General features: G+C 39.5%; 1 protein-coding gene across 1 annotated transcript; it reads right to left on the reverse strand.

Moving 5' to 3' along the window:
• Window positions 1-362: 362 nt before the first annotated feature.
• On the reverse strand, window positions 363-24930 carry LOC145768109 (retinoic acid receptor alpha-like). The gene is made up of 9 exons (XM_082579580.1): window positions 24698-24930; window positions 16985-17178; window positions 15144-15285; window positions 14426-14598; window positions 13672-13860; window positions 11925-12041; window positions 11464-11551; window positions 3791-3949; window positions 363-845 (listed from the first exon to the last, which is right to left on the reverse strand). Exons 1-9 carry the CDS (start codon window positions 24912-24914, stop codon window positions 754-756), a joined length of 1371 nt encoding a protein of 456 aa, XP_082435706.1. The 5' UTR covers window positions 24915-24930; the 3' UTR covers window positions 363-753.
• Between the last annotated feature and the right edge of the window lie 280 nt (window positions 24931-25210).

Raw genomic sequence — 25210 nt, forward strand, 5'->3', positions numbered from 1 at the left:
AGGAACACGTGATCGGAGTCTGGTTGACCGGAAGCAAGCAGCAGATGAGCATTAACTAGCAACCGTAGACAGCCGTAAGCAGAAGCGACCAGGGGGTACTTAAGGGACTGGGCACGCAACCTTCCCAAGAGGCTTGGAAACTTAGCAACAAACCACCGCGTATTCTTCAGATGAATTGTGTTTTTCTTTAAAATGTCTTAATTTGGGGCCCGAGGATCTGATTGGTAGGCCACCGGGCTCAAATTGTCTTTCCAACGGCTCTGGCTGTAAGATAATGCCGTGGTAGCATTGAAGTTAGATGAGGTTGCAAAACAAACTAGGTTATCATCATCATAAACGATCAAACCATCATAAACGACAAGTAATGTTTAGGAATTTAATGCACATGAAAAACAAGCAAAAAAAATGAATCTTCAACCGAGAAATATTACAATGGCACCGCACTTTTTTTATCAGAAAAGTAAAAGAAACGATAAGCTCATAAAATTCTTGCACGATATCTTTGCATTTCAACGGCAAGAACAATATAATATGACTAAATTTCGCAATTCAGTCATCACTCGATGATAGGCTGAGTAGTGAGTACCCAGCCAAAGCAACCTTTTTTTACATTGTGTCAACGTCTTAAAACGTTGAATCAGTGTAAAAAACGGGTAAGAAACTTTTCTGGGTAAGAAAACAACATCAATTGCGTAGTGTTGGTGTCACCCAGTGGTAACCATCCAGAAGTTAGGGAGGAGATTGAATCTGACGTTATTCTTCTTCATTCTCTAGCATCTCTGTCATGAGAGGAGGCATCGCACCATCCGGTATCTCTTCCTTGACACTAACCACCCGGTCTGCTCCTGGGGATTAATGTGTAAGTTTTAAGCATTGTTCAATCGTCGCCTTCAGGTAATTCGTTACCAAATCCAACTCGTAATTTTAGAAAGAAGTTTTAGTACAATTTCGCAGTAATACAACTAAGTTTTTCTTTTCAAAAAAGAAAAACACTAAAATATGTATACATGTAGCCTATAATAGTGCAATAAGTTGGTCAGCGTGTGCCTTCGTGAACAATAAAGCTTCAAGATCAAGCGGTGCTGGTTTGACTCTCGGGGTGTGCGCTTGAGCAACGCATTTTAAGAACTGTTCTCTATTCAGTAGCACCTAATAGATAGAATAATTCCCCGGCAACAACACTTCAAACTTCACTTTTTCAATCTCAGTGACCGGGCCTGCGTCAGTAATTCAAAGCCTATGCAATAGACCTCCCCAATCCCCGGACTTTCTTTTGTTTTCATCTATATTGTGACTTTTCTGCATGGGTTTTCAATGCTGATTTCAAAAATATGCATAAAATTTTTTTTTCGATCAACGTCTGGGAAGTTATTCGCTGTTGCTTAGCAACAACTTTTCATAAAAATTACAAAAATCCCCTTTAAAACCCCTTTACTTTTAACCTAATATGCTGATATTTAGATTATCTGAAAGCATTTCTTCTGCTGAAGAATTAAAAAAAAATTATTAAAATTGGACAATTGGTACCTGAGTTATGACCGTTTAGGTACCCAGATTACGCAGTCACGCATGACTGATTTTTGTTAATTTATTGCCAAGTGATGCTAGAAAAATAGTGAAAGTTGCTGTCAAGGGGTTTTTGGGGGTAAGGACTTCAAAAAATATATTAAAAAGTGTCTCAGAGCAACAGAAAAAAAGTTATTAAAAAAGTGATACGAACAGTCATGCATAAATGATTTTGTCGCAGTCGCTTCATTCCTACTACGAGATGTATTCCTTAGGCACCACAAACGTTAAATGCCTGGAGTCATATACAGCAAAACGTGGAACCGATCATCTCAATGTAGCTAACATCTGGGTACCCATTGCACTTGATGTTAGAATACACGCTTCATTGCTCGGAAAGAGCTCTGATCAAGTGCAAGATGGTCACGGTCCGCCACAATTTCAATAGCATCTCTCACCTAGCATAATGTAGTCTATGTATCTAAATCATGAAGCAAAAAATGGATTTAGTCAGCTGAACTTAACGATAACCTTCTGTAATGCGTTTCAGGTTTCACTATTGATCAGCTAGCATTTTCTACTTGTATCTTGTATGATTATATAACGTATTGTATACACTTCTACTGTCTAATATTCCGTGTGTATTCATGTATCCATCATGGAGCTGAGGAAGAGTAAAATGAACAATGGTGGTTTGCTTAGTAATTTGCAGCCTTTATAACATTTTAAGGACAATTTAGACTACTGGAGATAGACCAACGTTTAATACCTGTCGGTATGGGAACTTGTGTAACTTTTGTATTGTGTATATTGCATATTTCAATCATGTACCTATGTTCCTGTTACTGACAAATAAAACATTGATTGATTGAGATGTTCTTCAGAAATACATACATCATCTTCAATTAATCCTCTTAACCACCAGAGTGGGAAGCTCGCAGCTTGGGATACAGCAGTATGTCTAGCAAAAGTATGGCAGTCTGCTTGCATTCCACTGATGACAAAACAAAATATCCAAAACCAAATTATTCGTTTGGTTGATGAATACAAGAAATACAAACATGCCAAAAAGGAATCTGCTGCCTTAATTAAATTTCGAGAAACATTAACAACACGATTTATGATATCTGCCAAGAATGACGAAAATCTTATTAATAAAAACAAAACATTGCTACCAGAAGATAAGGCAGAAGATATACAGTTTCTTAAATTACTTGAAACAAACCAACCAGCATCTCTTGGACCCCTTGATAGAAAGAGGTTGAAACGCTTCAAGAATTATGCATTGAAGAATCGAATAAAGGTAATAAAGTATGATGTATGTTTGTTCCCAGTATGCTGAACAGCCTAATGATTTTTAAAGTAACATAGGCTACCTATTAATTTTTGATACGGATGCATAAACAAGACATTTTTTTACAGATAAATGCAGATTCTCAGCCATCTACCTCAGGACTTAATTTACTCTCCTCGTCATCTTCTAATGTCATCTTCCCAATAAATTAAGTCGAATAACAGCAAATAACTTCCCAGACGTTGATCGAAAAAAATTTTTATGCATATTTTTGAAATCAGCATTGAAAACCCATGCAGAAAAGTCACAATATAGATGAAAACAAAAGAAAGTCCGGGGATTGGGGAGGTCTATTATACAAGTATGCGAAACTGCCAGGTCTCAAGCTCTCAAGAAAGCTTTCCCAGTCCAAGGATAAATATCAAATCAATCAACATACAGTATACACTTATAAAGAGATTAAATAAGAAACGGCGATAAAACGATACAGCTTTCCTCATACTATTCGACACCCAATCGCTACATCAGACAAAGAAAAGCACCAATAATAAAGAAATTTTACTTTTATTTTTTTCGCCACTTTCTGGGCCCAACGCTAGTCAGAACCATGGCATTGCGTTGTATATTTTAGTGAAAACATCACAGATACTGTAGTAGCCTACCATATAGGTTTGGTGGCTGTGCAATTTTAAGATAGTGGTAACACTGTTTTATCGATGTATATTTTAAACTTTTGGGTTTTGCCTTCTTTCCCTTTTGTTGGTGTCAAATTCGTATGTTTACTTTGCCGTTTTGTACATGTTTGCGCCAGCAGCAAAAAATAAATTGAATTGAATATAAAAGGAGAGATAAGCAGATAAGATGAAAAATTACTAATTTACATTTTACGCTTTTAATTACGTCCTAGTCTGGAATCAGCTGCGTGACATGTTGCATGACGGATTTTGTTGCCTGGGGGATCCTAGCAGATCAATCGAATTCAATTCTTACCACTTAGGCTGATGCTTCTCAAGTCAGATATTTTCATGATTAGCTTCGGAAACACTTGCGGGAAATTTGGTCTTCGCTTTCTGGCGTAATACTTGAGACCTTCAACCAACGACTCCCGGAGAGTCTCAACTTTATCAGGTTCTTCTAGATCTGGTCGATCTGTTGGAAAATACATTATTACTACCCTCGGCCTTTAGCAACATCGGTCTCTTCTTCATCGAGTGTCACACGGCCGTAGCCCAGAGCATCACGCAGGCTCTTGCTCTATCGTTGAACTCGGCCAAATCCTGTGCAGAGCACCTTGCTTTTAGGTCAGGGCATTCGAGTAGATGTTGCATCGTTTGCTCCTGTCCGCATTTGCAACTTGTGCTCCCCATGGAATACCCCAAATAACATTGGTCATTTTGCATCATTTCAACGTCCACAAACGTTGAACCAAATATAACGAAAAAACTTGTAATGTGTTCAAAAACCGATATTATTAATGGGTCCACGTCTTTTAGGCGCTGACAGTTAGGCGCTGGTCTAATAGGCGCGCACACTGTGGCGTCTGGATATTTAGGTGCGGAGCACTGTGGCGCCCGTTCATTTAGGTACTATTCCTAGTAAAGTCTGTAGATTGTATCAGCTTGGCAGGTAGGGGCGTAGGGCAATGCTTTTCACACAAAATATTATATTGAACAGGAAAATATATTGTTGTGTTAATGCGTGTGCGTTGTTGGTCATGGCTTCAGTGAGTGAAGTTGCTTAAAAGTTATTAAGGTGTTGCGACCGTGCCATATTTCAAACTGATTGTCCTGCTTTGGTATCATGCACGTTTTAACGTCCGCGTTTTGTCGCTTCTACCTTTTTCTAGACCTCTGCTATGTTTGTCATATATTGTTTTTTCGTTGTGATGGTCAGAAATAAAAACAAACTGAACTGAACACAAAATGTTATATTCAACAGAAAAAATATAGGCTATGGGTGAAGCTGCTTAAACCGGGAATGCTTTTCACGCAAAATGTTATATTAAGCAGAAAAATATGTCATGGCTTCGGTGAGTGAAGCTGCTTAAACCGGCAATGATTTTCACATAAAATGTTGTATTGAACAGAAAAATATGTTGTTTTTTTAATGCGCGTGTTCAGCATTTATTTGTTGTTAGTCCAGGTTTGCGCCGGCGAAAGCTTTATCAATGAATTTATTCAAGTTTCCGAACATGTATAAGTTCACTTTTAGTTAGGTCAAATAACAACTACACTAAACATCAGTAAAAAATGTACCGTAGGCTGTATTCAAGCGGGCGGTAGGCTTGAGTGAAGAGTAACTTAGTTTTCCGTCAAAACCTGGACTAGGTTTAATAACGAGCAAAGTCTCACCATTACAGGGTTGTCGGTATTTTACCCGACCCAAAAAAAACCGGGTGGGTTCTTTTAAAAAAACCCATAAAAAAAACCAGAGCATCATATTTGTTCAGTTTTTATTAGAAAATTAAAAAAATGAACAAAAACAGTACAAGGCACTTAAAACAAACTTTAAATTAGGACTTGAGGATGTGATTGTGAAGTAAATTTCCAAGAATAAACTGAAAACGCAGTGGATATTGTACGGTACACAAAAATCAAGTAATGCCACTTTGTTAATGCTACACTGAAACTCATATATACAAGAAGGCCTTATAGTTAAACTGGTGAAAGTACTACTCTACTGTAATCTGTATATATGATGGGAAATGCAATTTAGGAGGGTACTACGACAGTTTATCGAACGACAGTTTATCGAAACGACAGTTTATCGAACGACAATTCATCGAACGACAGTTTATCGAAACGACAGTTTATCGAACGACAATTTATCGAACGACACAGGGCCGTAGCCAGACCGCAGAGCAAGGGGGGGCCAACTTTTTTTAAGGAGGGCCGAAAAAATTTAAATGGGCAAAATTATTATAAATGTAGCTGTTGCTCTTGAATGTTTGGATTTTTCCAGGGGGGGCGAATTTGTTTTTAGGGGGGGGGGCGAGGCCTCCCTGCTGGCTAGGGGCCTGGAACAACAGTTAATCGAAAACCTAACCCCTAACCCTAACCCCCAACCGTAACCCTACCCCTTAACCCCCAACCCCTAACTCTTAACCACTAACTCCTAACCACTAACCCCCAACCCTAACCCCTAACCTTAACCCTACCCCGTAACCCCCAACCCTACCCTTAACCCCTACCCCTTAAACTCCAACTCCCAACCACTAACCCTTAATTCTAACCTTAACTCTTAACCTCTAGCCCCTAACTCCTAGCCTCTAGCCCCTTCGATGAATTGTCGTTCGATGAACTGTCGTTTCGATAAACTGTCGTTCGATGAACTGTCGTTTCGATGAACTGTCGTTTCGATAAACTGTCGTTTCGATGAATTGTCGTTCGATAAACTGTCTTTCGATAAACTGTCGTTCGATGAACTGTCGTTCGATAAATTGTCTTTCGATAAACTGTCGGGTCACGATTTAGGAGGCTATTTTTAAAAAGTAGGTTATTTACCAATTACAGATTCTGGATTCTAACGCATGGCTGTTTCAGAGCATTTGCCTAAATGACCACGCAATCGCTCAATTGCTAATCCATTACTATAGCCTATGTATACATAAATACATATATAAAAAAAATATTTTAACATGATGGCATAAACGCTCCTTGCCTTCAAATCTAAAGCAAATGATGCAATAATGTGATTTTTACTAAGGTAGCATCAACTTGGTATAAAAATCAGTGGATGATGCAACATCCAACTTGAAATTAATGGATGATGCAACATTCAAGCAACAACAGCCCTAGTAGTAGTGCATTATTTTATTGAGTTATGCAAGCATGTACTGTGAGTGAAAGGCACTTCATTGGTAAAAAGTAGTTTTGAGGTGAAATAAGCATGAATCTACCTGTTTTGCATCTTTTTTTTAAAAAAAACCAATAAAACCCCAAAAAAACGTTTTTTTAAAAAACCCGGGCGGGTTGGGCTTTTTTAAAAAACCCGGGTTTTTCTCAACCCTGCACCATTATGCTTGCAACTTGTAGCCAAGGTGTAGCCTATATGCCCTGTAGAAATGTATTCATGTGAACAGCAGTAGAGCGTCTTACGCGTTCTCGTCACATAGCCAATCCATCCAGAACAGAAGTAATTTATATTTAATCTAAATAACCAGACATTTTTCACACAAATCTGTTGTATTTACGTCGTAAAAACATGTCATGTGATCGACGTAGACGCACAATCTTGACATCAAATGAAAGCATACATCTTCAGCTATCCGAAGATGCAAAGCTTTGCAATAAAATTTAAAACATTCTATGTACAATTAGCAACTTTCCATACGGTATTTTTTTTAATTTCTTAAAAAATTAAAAACTGGCAGAAAAGTGTACTTCATTATAATCTTTACTAACCCAAGCATGATACAATATTATGAAAATATATGTAGTTTAATCGAATGCCAAAACAATTCTGCACATAAGAAAAATTTTACTTCGTTTCTGCGCGCAATGCTTTAGGAGGTACAGCAGAATGATTATGGAGAAATTTGGAAAATTGTAAGCAAAAAGTTTACGTAATTTAGCCTACAGTCTTTTTGATCGAGAAATTCCAAAGTAAGGGGTTGCCTAGCCAGTTTTGACTGCCAATTCCAATGAGTGAAAGAAAAAAAATCCACTATGTCCCCATTTCTGATAACTGCACCGCCAAAATATTTTTTTTTAATTAGCCAAAAAAGGACAGGCAAAGATTATGGATCTGCCATCATTTACATTTTTTTTGCTTGAAATAAGCTACCTTTTAACCTTGGCCGTAGGGATACTTCCTTGGTCATCATGGCAAAAATCCCAAGACGTGTGTATACGTCCGTGGTCGCGAAAGAGTTAACTAAAAATGAACTCAATAATGTTCGGAAGCTTGAATAATTTATTGATAACGCTTTCATCAAGGCAAACCTGGACTAACAACAAATAAAACAATAATAAATCAATAAAACAACAATATATTTTTCTGTTCAATATAACATTTTGTGTGAAAAGCATTGCCGGTTTAAGCAGCTTCACTCACTGAAGCCATGATATAATTTTCTGGCAAGCTGCCAAGCTGATACAATCTACAGACTTTACTAGGAATAGCACCTAAATGACCGGGCGCCACAGTGCTCCGCACCTAAATATCCAAACGCCACAGTGTGCGCGCCTATTAGACCAGCACCGAACTGTCAGCGCCTAAAAGACTTGCTCTCTTATTAATGTACTATGATTTAGCTTTAAAAGGTTGCATTAAAGTGAAAGTAGGAAATTTTATTACTTTAGCATAAGACCGTGCACTCATGTAGCAGTAGAAAGTATTTTGAAAAACCTTAGCTATGATACAATGTCGAGTCGCGATTAGATCAGTTGTTGTCATGACGTACTCAACAGAGGCCATGTCATCGTGCGTGCTGGAGTCTAAACTGGAGGCGAACATGCTTTCATGACTTTGACATACCATATTGAAAAGATATGTATAAAAAGTTGAAGTGAACGTTTTTCACCTTAAATATTTGTCTTATATGAAAAAGTTTGCTAGAAAATCAATTTTTAATTGTATATTCATTCGCCATTTGCGCAAGCATACTAAAACGATGCAGAGTTGCCAGGTGTGAAAACCCCAACAGATATCTGTGTGCTTTAATCGGTACTGTCCCGTTGTTCTGTTATTGAATTTGCAGAATTGTTTTAACATACCCTTCTTTGAACAGGAAAAATCTACAAGAACTACCTTTACTTTTCAAAAGCGCAGAAAAGTCTTAGTTTTTAAAATACTTTTTTTTTCTTTCAATTTTAATGTAATTCCTATGTGATGAAACTTTACTAAACGTTTCATTTAGCAGCTTTATCTGCGGTTTTTATAATTTATATATTGAACAATTTTTTTAATTTTACTCAGCTTTGTTTTGAAAATTGCACTCCTTTTCATGGCATTTCCTTTAAAAAGTTAATTGTTTTAAACTTCTGGCAACACTGATATTGTGTTCAATAATTGAATTAGGTTTTGCGGTGGTTTTTAAGGTGCTTGCTGTTGAAATGTTATTTAGGGTAGGATATTTGGATAAATGAAATGTTGATTTATTGAAATACTGGCCATGCAAACAAATATTGAGTACCGAGGCTGAAGGCTAGCTAGCGAATGCCGGTAGCCGCGTCGGTTTTGGTAAAATAATGTTAGGCTACTTGAGGGCACACCCAGAAGTGTTATGAAATTGTGTGAAAAGTAACTTACTGTACGGTACCTTTGAGAATGATGGGAATTGTTGAGGCTAGCTTTGTTTTTTTTTTCCAAATTGGTGTAGCTGTTTTTATTTTTAGTAGAGGTGTAGTATATTAAACGCATGATTGCAGGGTCAGCCTTCAGCTCTTGAGCCTAAAATTGCTTGCATGGTCAGTATTTCAAGGTCGCCATGGCTCAGACAAATCTAGAAATCCTATGCAGCATTTTGAAATTCTACTTTAAAAAAATAATTGCTTAGTCTGGCTAGACTTGTGCAGGCTAATACTTTGCTACACTGTAGAACAGTACAGCAAAAATGTGGCATGAAGGCACCCAGGAATTAAGAGACACTCTTATTTTCGAACCTGGTTTTAAAATTTTGTTGCCGTCTAAAATACCCGATTGTTCTATACTGTGCATGTAGTATAAATAGGAATGGTCTAATGTGGTATAAGAAGGAATAGTCTAACAAACGCTTTTAAGTTTGTGTGCATTAATAAAAATTTAGTCTCCAATTTTGAGACCAGCAAAGTTTTTTAAAAAAAAGCAAAACGTTACCATGTTTAGATTGTTCTTATAAAAACTATGCATTTAAATTGTGCTGCTTAAAGTTTGATAAGTTGAATTTGGTCAGTTCATGCGGTCTCAAAGCATCATTTGTGACCTTAATTTTGTCAAACTTGTGCCATTGCAAAGTGTAGCCTATAGTTAGGGGTCTGCTACTATTCGGTGAGTCTGATTCGGTGAGTCCGATTCGGTTAGTCTGATTCGGTGAGTTCCTAACTTCTAACCCCTAACCTTAAGCCCTAAACCCTAACCCTAAAACGGCAATGATAATTAGGCTACGGTACCCGATAATTTAAAAAAAAAATTGAAAAAATCCCCCGTTAAGGGATCGGACTCACCGAATCGGACTAACCGAATCGGACTCACCGAATCGGACTCACTGAAACGGGCCATTCCGATAGTTAGTGCAGGCATAGTTTTCATTACATCTTCATGTATATTTCACAGTATGTTAAGAGGTTATTTGATATTTAATTAAGATGGGTAGAAAATGTTGTGTGACTAATTGCCATGGAAATTATGATGAGGCAAACAAAGAAACAACTTTTCGTTTACCTCGAAATCCTGAAGAGAAATATACCATATATATGTGTGACTAATTGCCATGGAAATTATGATGAGGCAAACAAAGAAACAACTTTTCGTTTACCTCGAAATCCTGAAGAGAAATATACCATATATATGCATATACCAGGTGACACAGTTTGCCAATGGGTACTTTATGGTTATATCATGTTTCATGAAGTTGTTAACCACTGTTGCAGAACCTCGTTATGTCGTGTTTTTCACTTTATATCAGATCAATACCAGTTATCTGTGAACAAAAAGTATGCAGCTACATTGGCCAATATTATGTTTAAAAATTATTGTTGTCTATTTTCACCTGTATCAGAAAAGGAAGTAAAACAAAAGATTTTAAAACTTATGCATTAAAAACTTGTTTTTGTTTGTTTTTCTTTGTTGTTGAGACTTCTGTAAGGACTGTTATAGAACTTCTTTAAATGTCCATTTTCATTCCTGAGAAGTCCTTGCACTGATATTATTTAAAGTTGTCGTAACAGATAATTTTTTCGTTCATTATCTGAGCTAAAGTAGCACCACATTAGTTGCGCAACCAGGGGGGCTTGGTTTAGCCCCCCCCACTTTACTAGAATTCTGGTTGCGCTACTGGCCACAGTCCTTTCATGTAGTAGTTTTGACCATGTAGGTACATTGTATTTTTGTGAATCAGCTCTATACAAAATAATAACTTCAAAGTTAAAACCTTACACATCTATTGTAATTGTTTTTATTATTGTAACACACACGGGAACAACTATTCATTGGAATAGACTATGTCAAGCATATGAAATGCCATGGATGAAAATGTATTTTACATTTTGAAATTTGAAAGCAAAATTTTCATTATAATCGTTTTAGGTTTAAATATACTGTGTTTGCAATGCAATATGGCAATGAAAATGTTCGCCTCCAGTTTAGACTCCAGCACGCACGTTGGTTTGGCCTCTGTTAAGTACGCCATGGTTGTTGTGTATTTACTGCAACTCTCCACCAGAGTTATATCGTTCAGAAAGAGAGACTGTACCAGGATAGCAGCATTGGTCCTTTTCACGCAGACTCAAAGGCAAAGCAAAACTTTATCTAGTTGGCAACTTGAAACCAGTTGTAGCCTTGCAAGTAACAGTACCGAAGCGATTGCCCTGCACATTACATTGCACATAATGCACGAGTACAGTTCTTTGAGAGGCACTAAAGTAAAATCCCACATTTTATTCTTACAATTTATTCTTCTAATATGCCCTACAATGAAAATAAACCCTCTCAGTATGAAAAAACTTAGTTTAATCAGGATATACCTGAGCAGATGAGACAGATGGCACTGAGGAGACCGATCTCTGTGGGATCAGCGAGCAGGGGATGGAGGGATTGAGCGAAGGAAAAAACCTTTAGCGAAATTTCAGTTGTGAGGTTAGACACAGTCGGATGTCTTGATAGCACAGAAGGAAAGTACACACATTACCATACATTACATAAACAACAACTTGAAAAGTAGATTTGGTCAAGAAATAAATCAAAATAAGAAACCAGATTGTTCAAAACGATACATGAAAAAAAAATACATTTTTATTAACACACTCAGCAGTTTCTATACTGCCAATAAAGGAACCGTCTAACGTCCAGAAAAAAACCGCTATAAATATGTGAAACTGCAGATAGAGGTTCTCATTCAAAAGCTGATCATTTTCCTTATCAATTAACAGCGGTGGTGTAGCAGTGACATAAAAGACAGTGTTCGGTGTGCACTGTGCACTCTCACCTGGTCAGTGATGGGACCAAAGCCGCAAATCTTCATTTGCTTGCGGTTGAGCGTCAAGCCGTCCGAAAACGTCATCGAATCCTGCTCGGGTGAATACCGGGAACATATTCGCAGGAACTGTAAATACAAGTGGCTAATTTTCGAACGGGAGCTGACTTAACAGTATTGCAGTCGCGTCAGCTTTCTTTCCAAATGTATATTTTTATCAAATTAACCTTATAAAACAACAACACACTGACTCCAACACCATTCGTCATTGCACATGACTGGGAACTGTGTTCCAATAGCTGGTGCAAACCGCTACTACCTCAGCGAACGCGCAGCATCAGGCTAAAACTGGTGGTCGTCTGTATCTACATTTGTGAAGTAAGCAACGATCATGCTGTTAAAAGCGAAACTCAATCCATTTATACTTTTTTGCATACTTTTTATCCTTGAACACGTATGTGTGCACCAGGGGCTCTATCCACTTTTAGAATTCGGGGGGGTGATTTTTGGACAGTGGGCTAAAATCGTCATAGTCATTTCAACTTCTGGGGGGCTGCGCCCCCCAGACCCCCCATTGCAGCATCAGCTTCTTTCTGATCGAAGCATAGGGTTTCCAAGTCGTTTCACAAAGTATGTTTCGGAAAGGGCATTTTTGGGTAAGCAAACTGGTAGTCACTTAACAAGAAATATTTCTGGCAGTGCAAATGAAAACTCGAACCAATCATAAACTACGTTTTTCGTGACGTGAAAAAGGGCGAAAACAAGATGATACAAAGCAAATCAAGTGCTGGATTTTCTACCAGCTGTTTGTTTGTTTGTTTATTTGTTTTTCATATTTTTACCCTGCATGGCGAGAAAGCGGACTTGAGCGCTATGCATCGGTGTACGCCTTCTGACGTACACCTGACCCACGCTGCAGCCGACGGCAATGTCTGTTTCCGGTTGTCTACTCTACTTATGACTTAAATTTGGTACTACCCATTACTCGAAATCGATCACTGAGTAGAGGCAATTATACTCATAGTGAAGTTTCTTCCCCAGAGAAACAACAGCAAGTGCGGGGGGGTGGAGTCGAACATGCAGGCTCTCGACTGCGAGCCCAACACGCTAACCACTCGGCCACTGCTGCCGACTAAGTTGGCAGCTGGTTGGCTTTTTAGGGGTTAGGGTTAGAAAGTAGTCATTTCATTGACGTGGGTTCGATTCTCACAACTGCTATTGCTCTTTTTTCTTCTGTAATTACCAAATAAAGTTCAAAGCAAAGATTAACTCTCTGGCTAAGTGCGAGAAAGTCACAATTGGACGGTAGCCTCTTATAACATGTTCTGATTGGTTGGCGGTGTCATTCTAGTCATTTGCAGTGGCAGAATTTTTTCTTGTTAAAGTGGCTACCAAGCAAGCTAAGTTAAAACACAGTGTAAACGCCTGGCTCGTAGTTCAGGGTTGCCAAACCAAAAAATCATATTGAAATGAAATATATATTCATATTGATAAAAAATTCAAAATGTGCCAACAGCGAAAATATATTTTTCAAAATTTGATCAATAAAATATCACAAAACCTTTTCAAAGCCAAATGAGTGGGGGGGTGATTTTGCATTGATCACCCCCCCACTCCAATTAGTGGGGGGGTGATCACCCCCCTCACCCCCCCTTGGATAGAGCCCATGGTGTGCACCACTTCGCGATCACACGTATTTTGTTGTGTCACAAAAGTCAACATCAACTAATTCAAAAAACAAGTTAAAAAAGCAACTCACCAAAACTTCAAGGCAGGCGCACTTGAGGAGGGTTATTTGGTCGGCAATGGTGAAGTCTTGAAAGCCGGGAATCTTTTTAGCGAATTCAACAATTTTAACAATCGACTTCGTTGAGAGCTCAGCAAACTTTTCCCACAGCCGCCCGTCGGTTTTCGTCTCTTGCACGGAGTCCGGTAGCTTGTCTGCTCGCTGTGGATCAAACAAGCAAAATATTAAAGAATGCGTTGCGCAAAGTGAAAAGCAGATAAACGCTTTTCAGATGTTCTCAGCGATTGACTAGGTGACTACAATGTTATGAGATGTTATAAGACAGTTTTCTTGTCTAGCATTGGTACAACGCAGAAATGGGAGCCGGTTCGACACTGTTGGGCATGCGGCTGTGCTTTTGGCAGGACCCTGTTGGCATGCCCGAAGGTGAACACAAAAGTGGCTTCTTTTCCTTCCGGTCTACTCAATAAAAATTAACTCGTCAGCAACTTGGCATAGCCCTGGATACGACCAAAGAACAATTTTTCTTGTCAGCTATTTTTGATCACCAACTATGCATTGCAGCGTCCTGTTTTATCAAATTTGAAAAGTAAAAAAAGATCTTTTCTAATTACTTGACCCGCACTGGATGGCAATCGTGATCAGAATCACAGAACAAAGAAGCAATTGTAAGCATTTTTTTAAAGCAATTGTTAAGTAAAATTTTAAGTAATTGTTAAAGCAGTTATGGAGATGCGACTATCTTCAACATAAAGAGGGACTTCACCACTTGGTATTTGTTGAGGTCTGATGTGTGCGGAAAGGTTTCCACGTGATGCTTTGTGATGGACTCCACCAGATTTTCAACATCCGGAGAGCAGGAGGGAATGATGTTGCTTTGGTCTTCAGTTTTAGGATCCTTTCCTTTACCCCGTCGTCTGTTTCGGTCGTTGCGGACAGCTGAAAAAAGCTTTATTTTCAAAGTGGTCATGCTTGCTCGAAAGTATTGCGCACAGACAATGAAACTTGCTAAAAAAATCGTGAAATCAAAAGTGTTTTAGCACTTTTTCAGAACGAAATTTTGTTTTGACACGCGGTCGTATTGAGTAATGCGATGTTTTTCATTTGCAGTTACAATTTGACGTAGATGAGGAAGTATGGCATTGTGTTAAAATTTCACCGAAGATGTAGATTGCTGTTGCAATCATCCGAAAGTGCTGTTTTAGGAATTACTAGGTATTTATTTTGTCACAAATTGTAGCTCTTCAAAACTTATAGCGTTGTTTATAGTGACCCTTATTTTCAATTTTGCATCATTCCTACCATATCCACAGAGGATTCAGGGATACACTACTCATTGTTATTTTTAGTACGAAACACAACCGCGGCGCCTCTTAAAGTCTTGTAGCACACCGTTCTGTTGAAACACAGGTCCACATTGAGTTCTTTGTTGACAACACACTGTAAGTGTAAGCCAAGTAACCGTATAGCAATCTCCCACTTACATTCTTTCATCATTCCAACTTTGATGCACTTCTGTAGGCGGCAGTATTGGCATCTGCTTCTGGTGGACTTGTTGATAACACATTGTTTGTTACGATGGCAAGTGTATTGCATGTTTTTTTGAACACTTCGTCGGAAAAAGCCCTTCATGACAAAAAGAAATTTGAACTTAAGTAAGAACGCAAGCCAAGAATGCAGGAAAAAACTAGAATAAATTCAGCATTTTAAGGTTCTTTCTTCACGCAGCAGAGTGACTTTAATTATTCCACATTTTAGTGACTCAATGACTCTCACGTTCAGATGTATTGATCTGCTGAAGTACAGTAATGTTATAAACTCGTAAATAACTTTTAGATATACGTATTACTCCTGAAGCGATAGTTAAAGCGCAGATTCCATACGCTTTGTCGTATAAAATTACAGCACAGGCCACAGCGCAACACTTTCCAGTTAAAAGTTACGTTTCTAAATAATGATATTTTGGTTTCTTCTTCTTCAATTGCCTTGCCTGAACCAGGCATCGACGGCCTCAGATGAATAATTAGACCTAATGTTCCCATTATATGTTGCATGGATGATTGTTTCTGTTTTGTCGTTAGATGTGTTTGTCTTTGTCTGCCAGGCGCCCGCTTTCCAAAAATTTTACCAGTTAAAGAGAGATGCTCCAGTTTTTGCTTTCTTATTACATGGCCGAGAAATTTATATTGTCTGGTTTTCATACTTTTTAACAGAGTTCTGGTTTGGTTCACTTGGTGTAGAATTTCTTTATTTGTTTTCTTTGCCAGCCATGAAATGCGTTGCATTCTACGGAAGCACCACATTTCAAAAGCATTAATCTTTTCTGCCATTTTTGTTGAAATATTCCAGGTTTCACAGTTGTAATGAAAAACAGGATAAATATAGCATTTTACAACTCTAGATCTTGTTTTGAAAGAGATATTTTTATTGCAAAGAATTGGTTTCATTTGTTGAAAGCTTTTGCTTGGGCTGTTCTTATGTTGAGCTCTGTTTCGTCTCTTGCATCCCAATTCACCATAGTACCGAGGTATTTGAATTTTTGGACCTGTTTAAGAATTGTTCTGATAAATTACAAATAGGAGTTTCGGTTGCTTTTTTCTTTGTTATGACCATTGTTTCTGTTTTCTTTTTATTTAATTCCATGCCAAATATCTTGCTTTTCGTACACACAATATCTAATATGTTCTGCAGTTTTACGTCCGAGTCGGCTATCAAAACGGTGTCGTCAGCATATTGTATGTAGTTAATGTTGTTTCCTCCAATACTAATACCTCTTTCATCTTCAATATGTCTTAAAATTATTTCGCTGTATAATGAGAAAAGGTCAGGTGATAGCACACAACCTTGTCTTACTCCTTTCTGAATGGGCGTGTAGTCACTGCAGTCATCATTTATCCTGATAGCAGCTGATTGTTCGTAATATAAATTTTGAATGATTCTTAGATCTTTGTCGTCTATTCCAATTCTGTCGAGCATGCATAACATTTCATTGTGTTGAACTTCATCAAAAGCTTTTTTATAATCGATGAAGCACAAGTACAGGTCTTTTTGCATTTCGATTGATCTTTGAGCGAGGTTTTTCAGAATGAAAACCGCATTCCTTGTTCCTTTATCAGGCATAAATCCATATTGGCATTCGTTTATTTCTGGGTGTAATTTGTTTCTACCTCTGTTCATGATGACTCTCAGCAGTAGTTTAATAATATGGGACATCAGACTAATTGTGCGATGTTCTTCGCATTCTCTTGTGCAGTTTAATACGAAAACTAGGAAACTAACAAGTTGAAAAATAGTTGCAGTACATGGAACTTGGAAGTTTAGTTACCTTGCAACCTTCGCAAGAGGCGATGCCATAGTGATACCCTGATGATCTATCGCCACAAACAAAACAAGGTTTGTAAATCCTGGGGGGAGGGGGAGAAGGGGAACATTGTTGCCTGGCAACAGCGCTAAGCCCATCTAATTCTGAACCCGGATATCCATTTCCTGTGGACGACAACCTCACACTGCCGGGTGACACTGTAAAACAAAAGGATACCAAGATATTAACTGAGAAACATATGTTGATCGGATAGGTTTAATGGCTACAGTGAAAGCTACATCGTAACAGTTAGAGAAACGCAACTGCTCGCTGATCTTGGGAGTACTTGGCCTTGTATTGACTGCCAGGTAGATCGCCTCTTTTAAATAATCACATTTTGTTTTACACATAAGACTAACTACTGTATCACTGCAAGAAAGAAAATATCGAAAAACGTTACCGTACCAGAATAGGTTGGAATTGAACACAGTTAACTCATAGTTAACATGAGAACACACTAGGCCGAACTGGTTTATTAACCACGCGCAATTTTAAGTTTTTCTACTTAATTGTTTTGACACATTTGTGAAGCTAATTTTTTCCATCTGCGTTCCAGGCGTTGAAGCACAGTTTTTGGCATGAGTGTGATACTACATACTTGCTGTATTATTAAGTACTTATGAACAATGAGTTATTTATGATTATTAAAACAATTATATGCAAAGAATACTTCATGTTGAGACGCCAAAAATGTTTCACTATACATAAACAAAGAGCAATGGATTAGACAAAAGCTAAAGCAATACCTTTGAATTGTGCTATGTATTATAAATTAACTGCACTTATAATTTAAATATTATATATATATTCTGTAAACATTAGCACTACGGTAAACCTAATTTTTAGCAATTGCAATTAAAATGCCACTTATATATATTCAATAAACTTGAGAAATAACTAATGAAGCATTTAAATTTACAAATGCCATTCCTAAAAGGTTTTATCATGCTTGAGCAATTGTGAAACCTTGCTTGGCAACATGTCAGTAACTAACAGATGATGAATAACATCAGTTAGCAATAGTCTCTGGGGAAAAATAGCTCATTGAAAAGTAGCCATACAAAACCGCAGCTGCTTTAGATATACCCTATGCATAAATTCATTTTTGTTAACTCATAACACCAACAGTCCAACATGTAACACAAATTAACTGATGCAAACAAACATCAAGCAAGTAAAGTGCATACATGTGTGGAACAACATAATGAACTCTATCAAGTACAACCAAATAAAATTAAAAGAATAATCCACATCATGACATAATCATTGTTCAACAATTAGCTACAAATGGCAGTCAGTAGCATGGTAAATCTACAAATCTACTAAGAAAGCAAATAATTTACAGAAAAAAACTGAAATTTATGAGTGAATTGATGAAAAACAGTAAGTATCATACTATCATCATAATTGTAAGGGAAATATATTATTACAGAACCTTTTATAGGAAAAGTCATATAAAATATACAAAAGGCTACAGGCTGCCATTTCTGTCTGCAGAAATGCTGTTGGTTCACACCAATCAAGCATTTAGGTGGAAGACATCTTGTTGTTGCATCGCTCATGACTCAATGCTCAGGCAGTTTGAGCACTTTGGGAAGGTGGATGAATGTACCTAATGTGGCTCATGACGTACCTCCAGAGATGCACAAGATCACCAGTTTCGGCGATCTTGGAGATCAAGATCGCCAAGATCAAGACTTGTGTACTTGAAAAATCACATCTTGTGTACTTGAAAAAAGAAGTTTTTGATCAATGATGTTACAAAAAAAGAAGTTAAGAGCAACCTGGTTCAAGGTAGTTCATATTGCTAACTGTTGTTTTCTAATCAATGGCTGGCCTAAGAATTGCAAGAAGTTAGTACCAATCAATCGTTGTCGTAGTTTGCATAGAATCACAACGTCACACCCAAGACCAAGATTCAACTTTCACAAAAAGAAGTTAAGAGCAACCTGGTTCAAGGTAGTTCATATTGCTAACTGTTGTTTTCTAATCAATGGCTGGCCTAAGAATTGCAAGAAGTTAGTACCAATCAACCTTCACGTGGTCCCCCCCGTCAGTAACATACAAAATTATACAAAATACGTATGCGAAACGAAGCTTGTCAAACAAGAGCTAATGAGACTGTTCAGCGCAGGGTGGGTAGGAAAATGCCCTTTTCAGGGCACGGCAGTACTCGCACTGTCGAAAAGTACCGACGACCCACCGTACTGCAGCTGAACACCGAGGGCATCACGGCCAGCAAGCTCAACATCATCGAGCACCTGGCCACCAAGCATCAAGCCCTCATCATCCTCCTCCAGGAGACTCACTGTACATCTGTGGATAAGTTGGTAATAACCAACTTCACACTCGCAGGCGCAACCTGCAGCAGGAAACACGGCCTCGCCACGTTTGTCCATGACCGGCTGAGCTGGTCCTTGGTTGACCAATCCCAAGCTCAATCGGAAATCGAGTGGCTTTGTGTAGATGTAGCAGGCTACAACATCGTCAATGTCTACAAGCCCCCACCTTCGCGGATAACATCAACAGCCATCCCAGTGTTCCCCCACCCCAGCCTCTACGCTGGCGATTTTAACTGCCACCACACTGACTGGGGGTACAACTCCATCAACAACGACGGAGATAGTCTGGCCGCTTGGGCAACCAACAACAACCTCGCCCTCTTATACGATCCTAAGGGCGCACCGAGCTTCCACTCCGGTCGTTGGAACACTGGCACGAACCCAGACCTGGCCTTCGCAAGTGATGACCCCGATGATCGCCAGCCGGACAGATGTGTGTTAGAGAAGTTCCCAAGGTCTCAACACCGACCCTCGCTAATCACGGCCCCCTTGCTTGCCACACCTATTCCGAGCAAGCCTGTCAAGCGATGGAACTTCAGAAAGGCCGACTGGGAATACTACAGCTTCCTCACAAACGAAGCTACTCAGTACCTCCCAACCCCACACACCATCAAAGTGGATGAAGCCTACCAGGACTTCTGTGATGCAATCATATCTGCGGCAAAAGACTCCATCCCGCGAGGTCGACGGAAAAACTACATACCTTGCTGGGATGTGGAGTGCGACAGGCTTTACCGCGACTTCCTCCGTTCCCCCCAGGGTACCGCCACCACCAACTCAGCAACAGCCCTGCTGGCAAGATTGGATTCAAAGAGGAAGAAGCGCTGGACAGAAGCCATAGACTCAATCGACTTCACGCACTCCAGCCGCACAGCTTGGAGTACACTCAACAACCTCACTGGCAGATCACGTGCCTCTCGTCGCCAATGCCCCATTTCAGCAAATGCCATCGCCTCACAACTTGTGAAAAATGGAGTGCACAGAACGAGAGACCGTGAATCAGACAAGTCCGTCCTCAAGGAAATGACGGACCTCTGGAAGGTCCCAACACCTGTCGAGGGCAACATCTCTGGTGAGTTTACCCCAGAAGAACTTGCCTCCGCCCTCCAGCACCTAAAGCCAGGCAAATCCCCGGGCCTTGACCACCTATGCCCGGAACTAATACTCCAAGCTGCCCCCAATATGAGGTCCTGGTTAAAAGAATTCCTTTCCTGCTGCTTGCGTCACCTGCGCATCCCAAGAATCTGGAGAAGAGCCCTAGTGGTTGCAGTCCCAAAGCCGAAGAAGCCCCCAGGGGATCCGAAGAGCTATCGTCCCATCTCTCTGCTCTGTATCCCCTTCAAGATACTCGAAAGACTTATCTACGCCCGTGTCGAACCGATAATAGACCCTCAGCTCCCTCGGGAACAAGCTGGCTTTCGCCACGGAAGATCAACTGTAGACCAGGTCACTCTGATGACCCAAGACATCGAGGACAGCTTCTCGGCAAAAAAGAAGGCTGGCGCCGTGTTTGTCGATCTCACGGCTGCCTACGACACTGTATGGCACAGCGGCCTTACCTGCAAACTACTCCGTCTCCTTCCTGACAGGCACATGGTCCATATGATTATGGAACTTGTGCAAAACCGCAGCTTTACCCTTTCCACCGGTAGCGGCCGACGAAGTAGACTACGTCGACTCAGGAACGGCGTCCCACAGGGCTCTGTCCTGGCTCCCCTCCTCTTTAACACTTACATCTATGACCTGCCTGACACCATCTCCAGGAAGTATGCTTATGCAGACGATCTGGCTCTCCTGCATCCAGCCGGAGATTGGCAGTCAATGGAGAGGAACCTAAGCCAGGACATGTCAACTATATCAACATATCTCCAGAAATGGAAGCTACAGCTCAGCAAGGCAAAGACAGTGTCGGCGGCCTTCCACCTAAACAACAAGGAAGCAAAACGTGAGATCAACATTACCACCGATGACAAACACCTCCCCTACTGCGCCGAACCCACCTACCTCGGCGTAACCCTGGACAGGTCACTCACGTACCGACGACACCTGGAGTCACTGCGCAAAAAACTATCTGCGCGCGTTGCACTTTTGAGGCGGCTGGCGGGTTCCGGTTGGGGAGCTGATGCGAAAACCCTTCGCACAGCTACCTTGGCCCTTGTCCATTCTACTGCTGAGTACTGCGCACCAGTGTGGTGCCGCAGCTCTCACACCCGCCACATTGACACCGCCATCAATGACGCACTACGCACTGTGACTGGATGCCTGCGTCCCACTCCAACGGACTGCCTTCCCATCCTTGCAGGCATCCAACCTGCTGAGCTTCGCCGTAAAGGAGCCATGATTTCCCTTGCTCGTCGCGCACTGGACCCCGACCACCTCCTCCACAGTACATTCCAGCGCCTACCTGGAGGACAGCAGCGACTGAAATCAAGACGCCCATTTGTGCCCGCCGCACGACAGCTTCTGAACAACGTTGAAGATCTTGGAATAAGTGCGGCACACTGGACGAACTACACATGGAACATGGAGTGGCAAAACAACACCTCCCGACTCCGTGATTTCCTACCCGACGTCGATCCCCACCCTCCGGGAATGTCCCTCGCAAGACTTGCGTGGGTCCGGCTTAACCGCCTACGAACCGGCGTCGGTCGCTTTCGTTCAGACATGTGCAAATGGGGCCTGGCTCCCTCACCGGGATGCGAGTGTGGCGCCACAGACCAGACAGTAGATCATGTCGTCCATGACTGCCCAATCCATCAACCACCACATGGAGCGCCTGGACTGAAGGCCCTGGATGACGAGACTGTCGAGTGGCTGATGACATCATGCCCAAACATATAGTCCAGAAGAACAGCTCATACGACGAAGAAGAACTTTCACTGGATTGTATCAATGTTTATTGCCTTGATACTGTAGTCTGCTATCAAAAACGTTAAGAGGTCTGCAGTCAGGTAAATTGCTCCAAACAAAATACAAAAGCTATGCACAAAAAAGGCAGCATATGTTTTCACATTTAATATATTTGTTTAAACTCTAAACACTAAGACTCTGAACAATTCTTGGTTTGGTTGATTTGCTGCAATAAACCACTTCACACGACCAAAGTCCACTTCTTTTTTGGGTCTGCTACTATTCGGTGAGTCCGATTCAGTGAGTCTGATTTGGTGAGTTCCTAACCTCTAACACCCCTAACCCTAAAGCGGCAATGATAATTAGGCTACGGTACCCAATAATTTAAAAAAAAAATTGAAAAAACCCCCTGTTAAGGGGACTCACCGAAACGGGCCATTCCGTCTTTTTTAGCATCACTATTCTAAACTTTTGAAACATTTAAAATAAGGTCAAAGAAAGCAAAGATTTTTCAGAATTTACAAAATAAAATTGGGAACAAAGTTGAATAATTCTTTATCATGCATCAACATAAAGTATGTACAGAAGTTGACTTCTTTGTCATGGCCAATACAGAAAACTTTTTAAATTTTGAAATAGCCACACTGACCAAATTAGATTGAAACTTTAATTGGCCACATATCATATTAACACTGGTTTAAAATAAGTAATTACCACTACTGCTTGAACATAAATAAAATATGGGGTAGCACGGCCAATAAGGGGTGCAACTCCCTGAAACCAGTTTTTTGCCAATTTGTCAGGGGTCTAGACCCCCTTATTTTCAATTTAAAAAAAACAGTTTTTTTACTCCACCCTATTGTCAAGTTAACAAGGGGATACGGGCGATTGGAATGTGGAGCACCTAAACCTTGACCAAATTCTTTGAAAATTTGTAATTTTGCTTTTTTAGTCAAGCCTCACCCACAAAAAAATACTTTTGTTTTCAATCATTTTTTTTAATTTTTAGGGGCACATGACGCACCTTAATGCATAATAGATACAACCTTCTGCTTGTATTTTAAACAAAATTTCATTTATTGTAATAGATAAACAAAACATAAAACTACATCACATCTAATTTCGCTTCAGAAAGGTCAAGGAATTCAAATAATAATAACTTCCAAGTACTTTTTACATAAGGGGTAAATACTGGACAGTGTCCAGCCGTTACCCCTACCCTGTCCAATAATTCCCTAATTTGATGAGGTAAATATTGGACAAAGAAAACTTGTGATTTCTGCTAAAATACACATGGTAGAGAATCAGGTTAATTTGTAATGTAAAGATGAAGGCCAACCCTTGCAATCAAGATACTTTACATATATATATTATAAATAGCTTGAGTCCTTGTACAAAATATTACAACGTTTTCACGGAATGTCTGGTAATTACCCCACTTGACTATATAACTTTTAACGTTTTTTTTTTTAACTGAATCAGTGGCGCGTGCGGTACTGCGGTATTCGTCTGGCTGGTATTCCCAAGGATGTGAGCTCGATACTACATAGAAGAGCTTTCCTTTAAACTAAATTGCCTGCTAAAAATCACTGCCTAAATGTGAAACCATCCTTTTTAAAGAAGTATTGTAACTTTTTACAGCCACCAAACTACAGCTACCGCAAAATGACTTCGGACCTTTTTGTGTAATTTACACCACATTTGTAGCTGTGCGTTGGTTTTACAGCAGATCATACGACTAATAATAAGCATTATGACTAACAATGCAAAGATTGTGAAAAATTTGAAGATTTTAATAATGCAATATGACAAAATATTAAGAAAGGTCGATTGTTTTTATTAAAAGGTTTCATTGCATACAAAATGTTTATTTTTCTTGAAAATTTGGAAAGGTCCGAAGTCATTTTGCGTAGCTGTAACTTGTTGAGAGCAAAAATGTAATGCGTCGTTTGGCAAACACGGTCACATCCTGAACCTCTCATAACAAACGGAAATTTACCCAGAGAAATTATCAAATTCCAGCAAATTAAAAAAACTCTAACTTTAGTACTCATATTTAAAAAGATATAAAAAATTGGGCTGTAGGTTATTCAAATAAAAATTGACCACAAAAATGCAACAGCCTAACGATTGAGTCACTTTGGGTCAAAATTTAGTTAAAAGTAAAGAACGCTTCCGGATAGTATCGAACTCATTCCCTCTGGAACACCAGCCCGAGAAATATCATGTGCGCCACTGATCCAGTTGAATAAAATTGTCGAATTTAGAACTTGTATAGGCACTTTTTTCTTATTTTTGGTATTTTGCTTTGAAAGAGAAAAAGAAAAAAGTGCTTATATAGTGATGTCATGACCAGTCAAACAGTGTTTCAGATAAAAGACTGGAACCGGTCAAATAGCCACTGCCTATTTTTCAACAAAGCCTAAAGTACTACCAGTTGATGACGTTTCACTCAAAAGCTAAAGTAATACAATAAGATACCTACATCTCTGGTCACAATCCCATTGCTGGCAAGATGAATGAAATTCTCTTTGAGAGTTTACATTAAAATTTTGCATGTACAAAGGAGATTCTGTGATGGAAGCTGCATAAACATGGTTCATACATCCTTCTGTAGAAGTGGCAGGATGAGGAAACATGTTAGTAATCACTCCATTCATCTGCTTTTTCCATTGCTCTTGAAACTCCATGACATTGAACATAAAAATAATTTTAAAATTTTTCTAAAAATATATACACTACAATTATTTAAACTTACAGCAGTTTTTACATAAGATAGCTTATGTGTTTAATGTTCAAACACTTTCGGGGGACAAAATCAGGGTACGAAGTGTTCAGGGGACGAAATAGGTTGCATCCGTAAAAATGTAACTATTGTAAATTAGAGCGATGTAAATGATTGCGCGTCCCGATGTATGAGAGTACAACAACGGGGGTACTACATCGTCGCCACCCATCCTACGCTAGTTGTCATAACAAAGCAAGGGTGTAGAGGGGT

This window comes from Aplidium turbinatum, chromosome 4 (genome assembly GCF_918807975.1).
Source record: "Aplidium turbinatum chromosome 4, kaAplTurb1.1, whole genome shotgun sequence".
Classification (NCBI taxonomy): domain Eukaryota; kingdom Metazoa; phylum Chordata; class Ascidiacea; order Aplousobranchia; family Polyclinidae; genus Aplidium; species Aplidium turbinatum.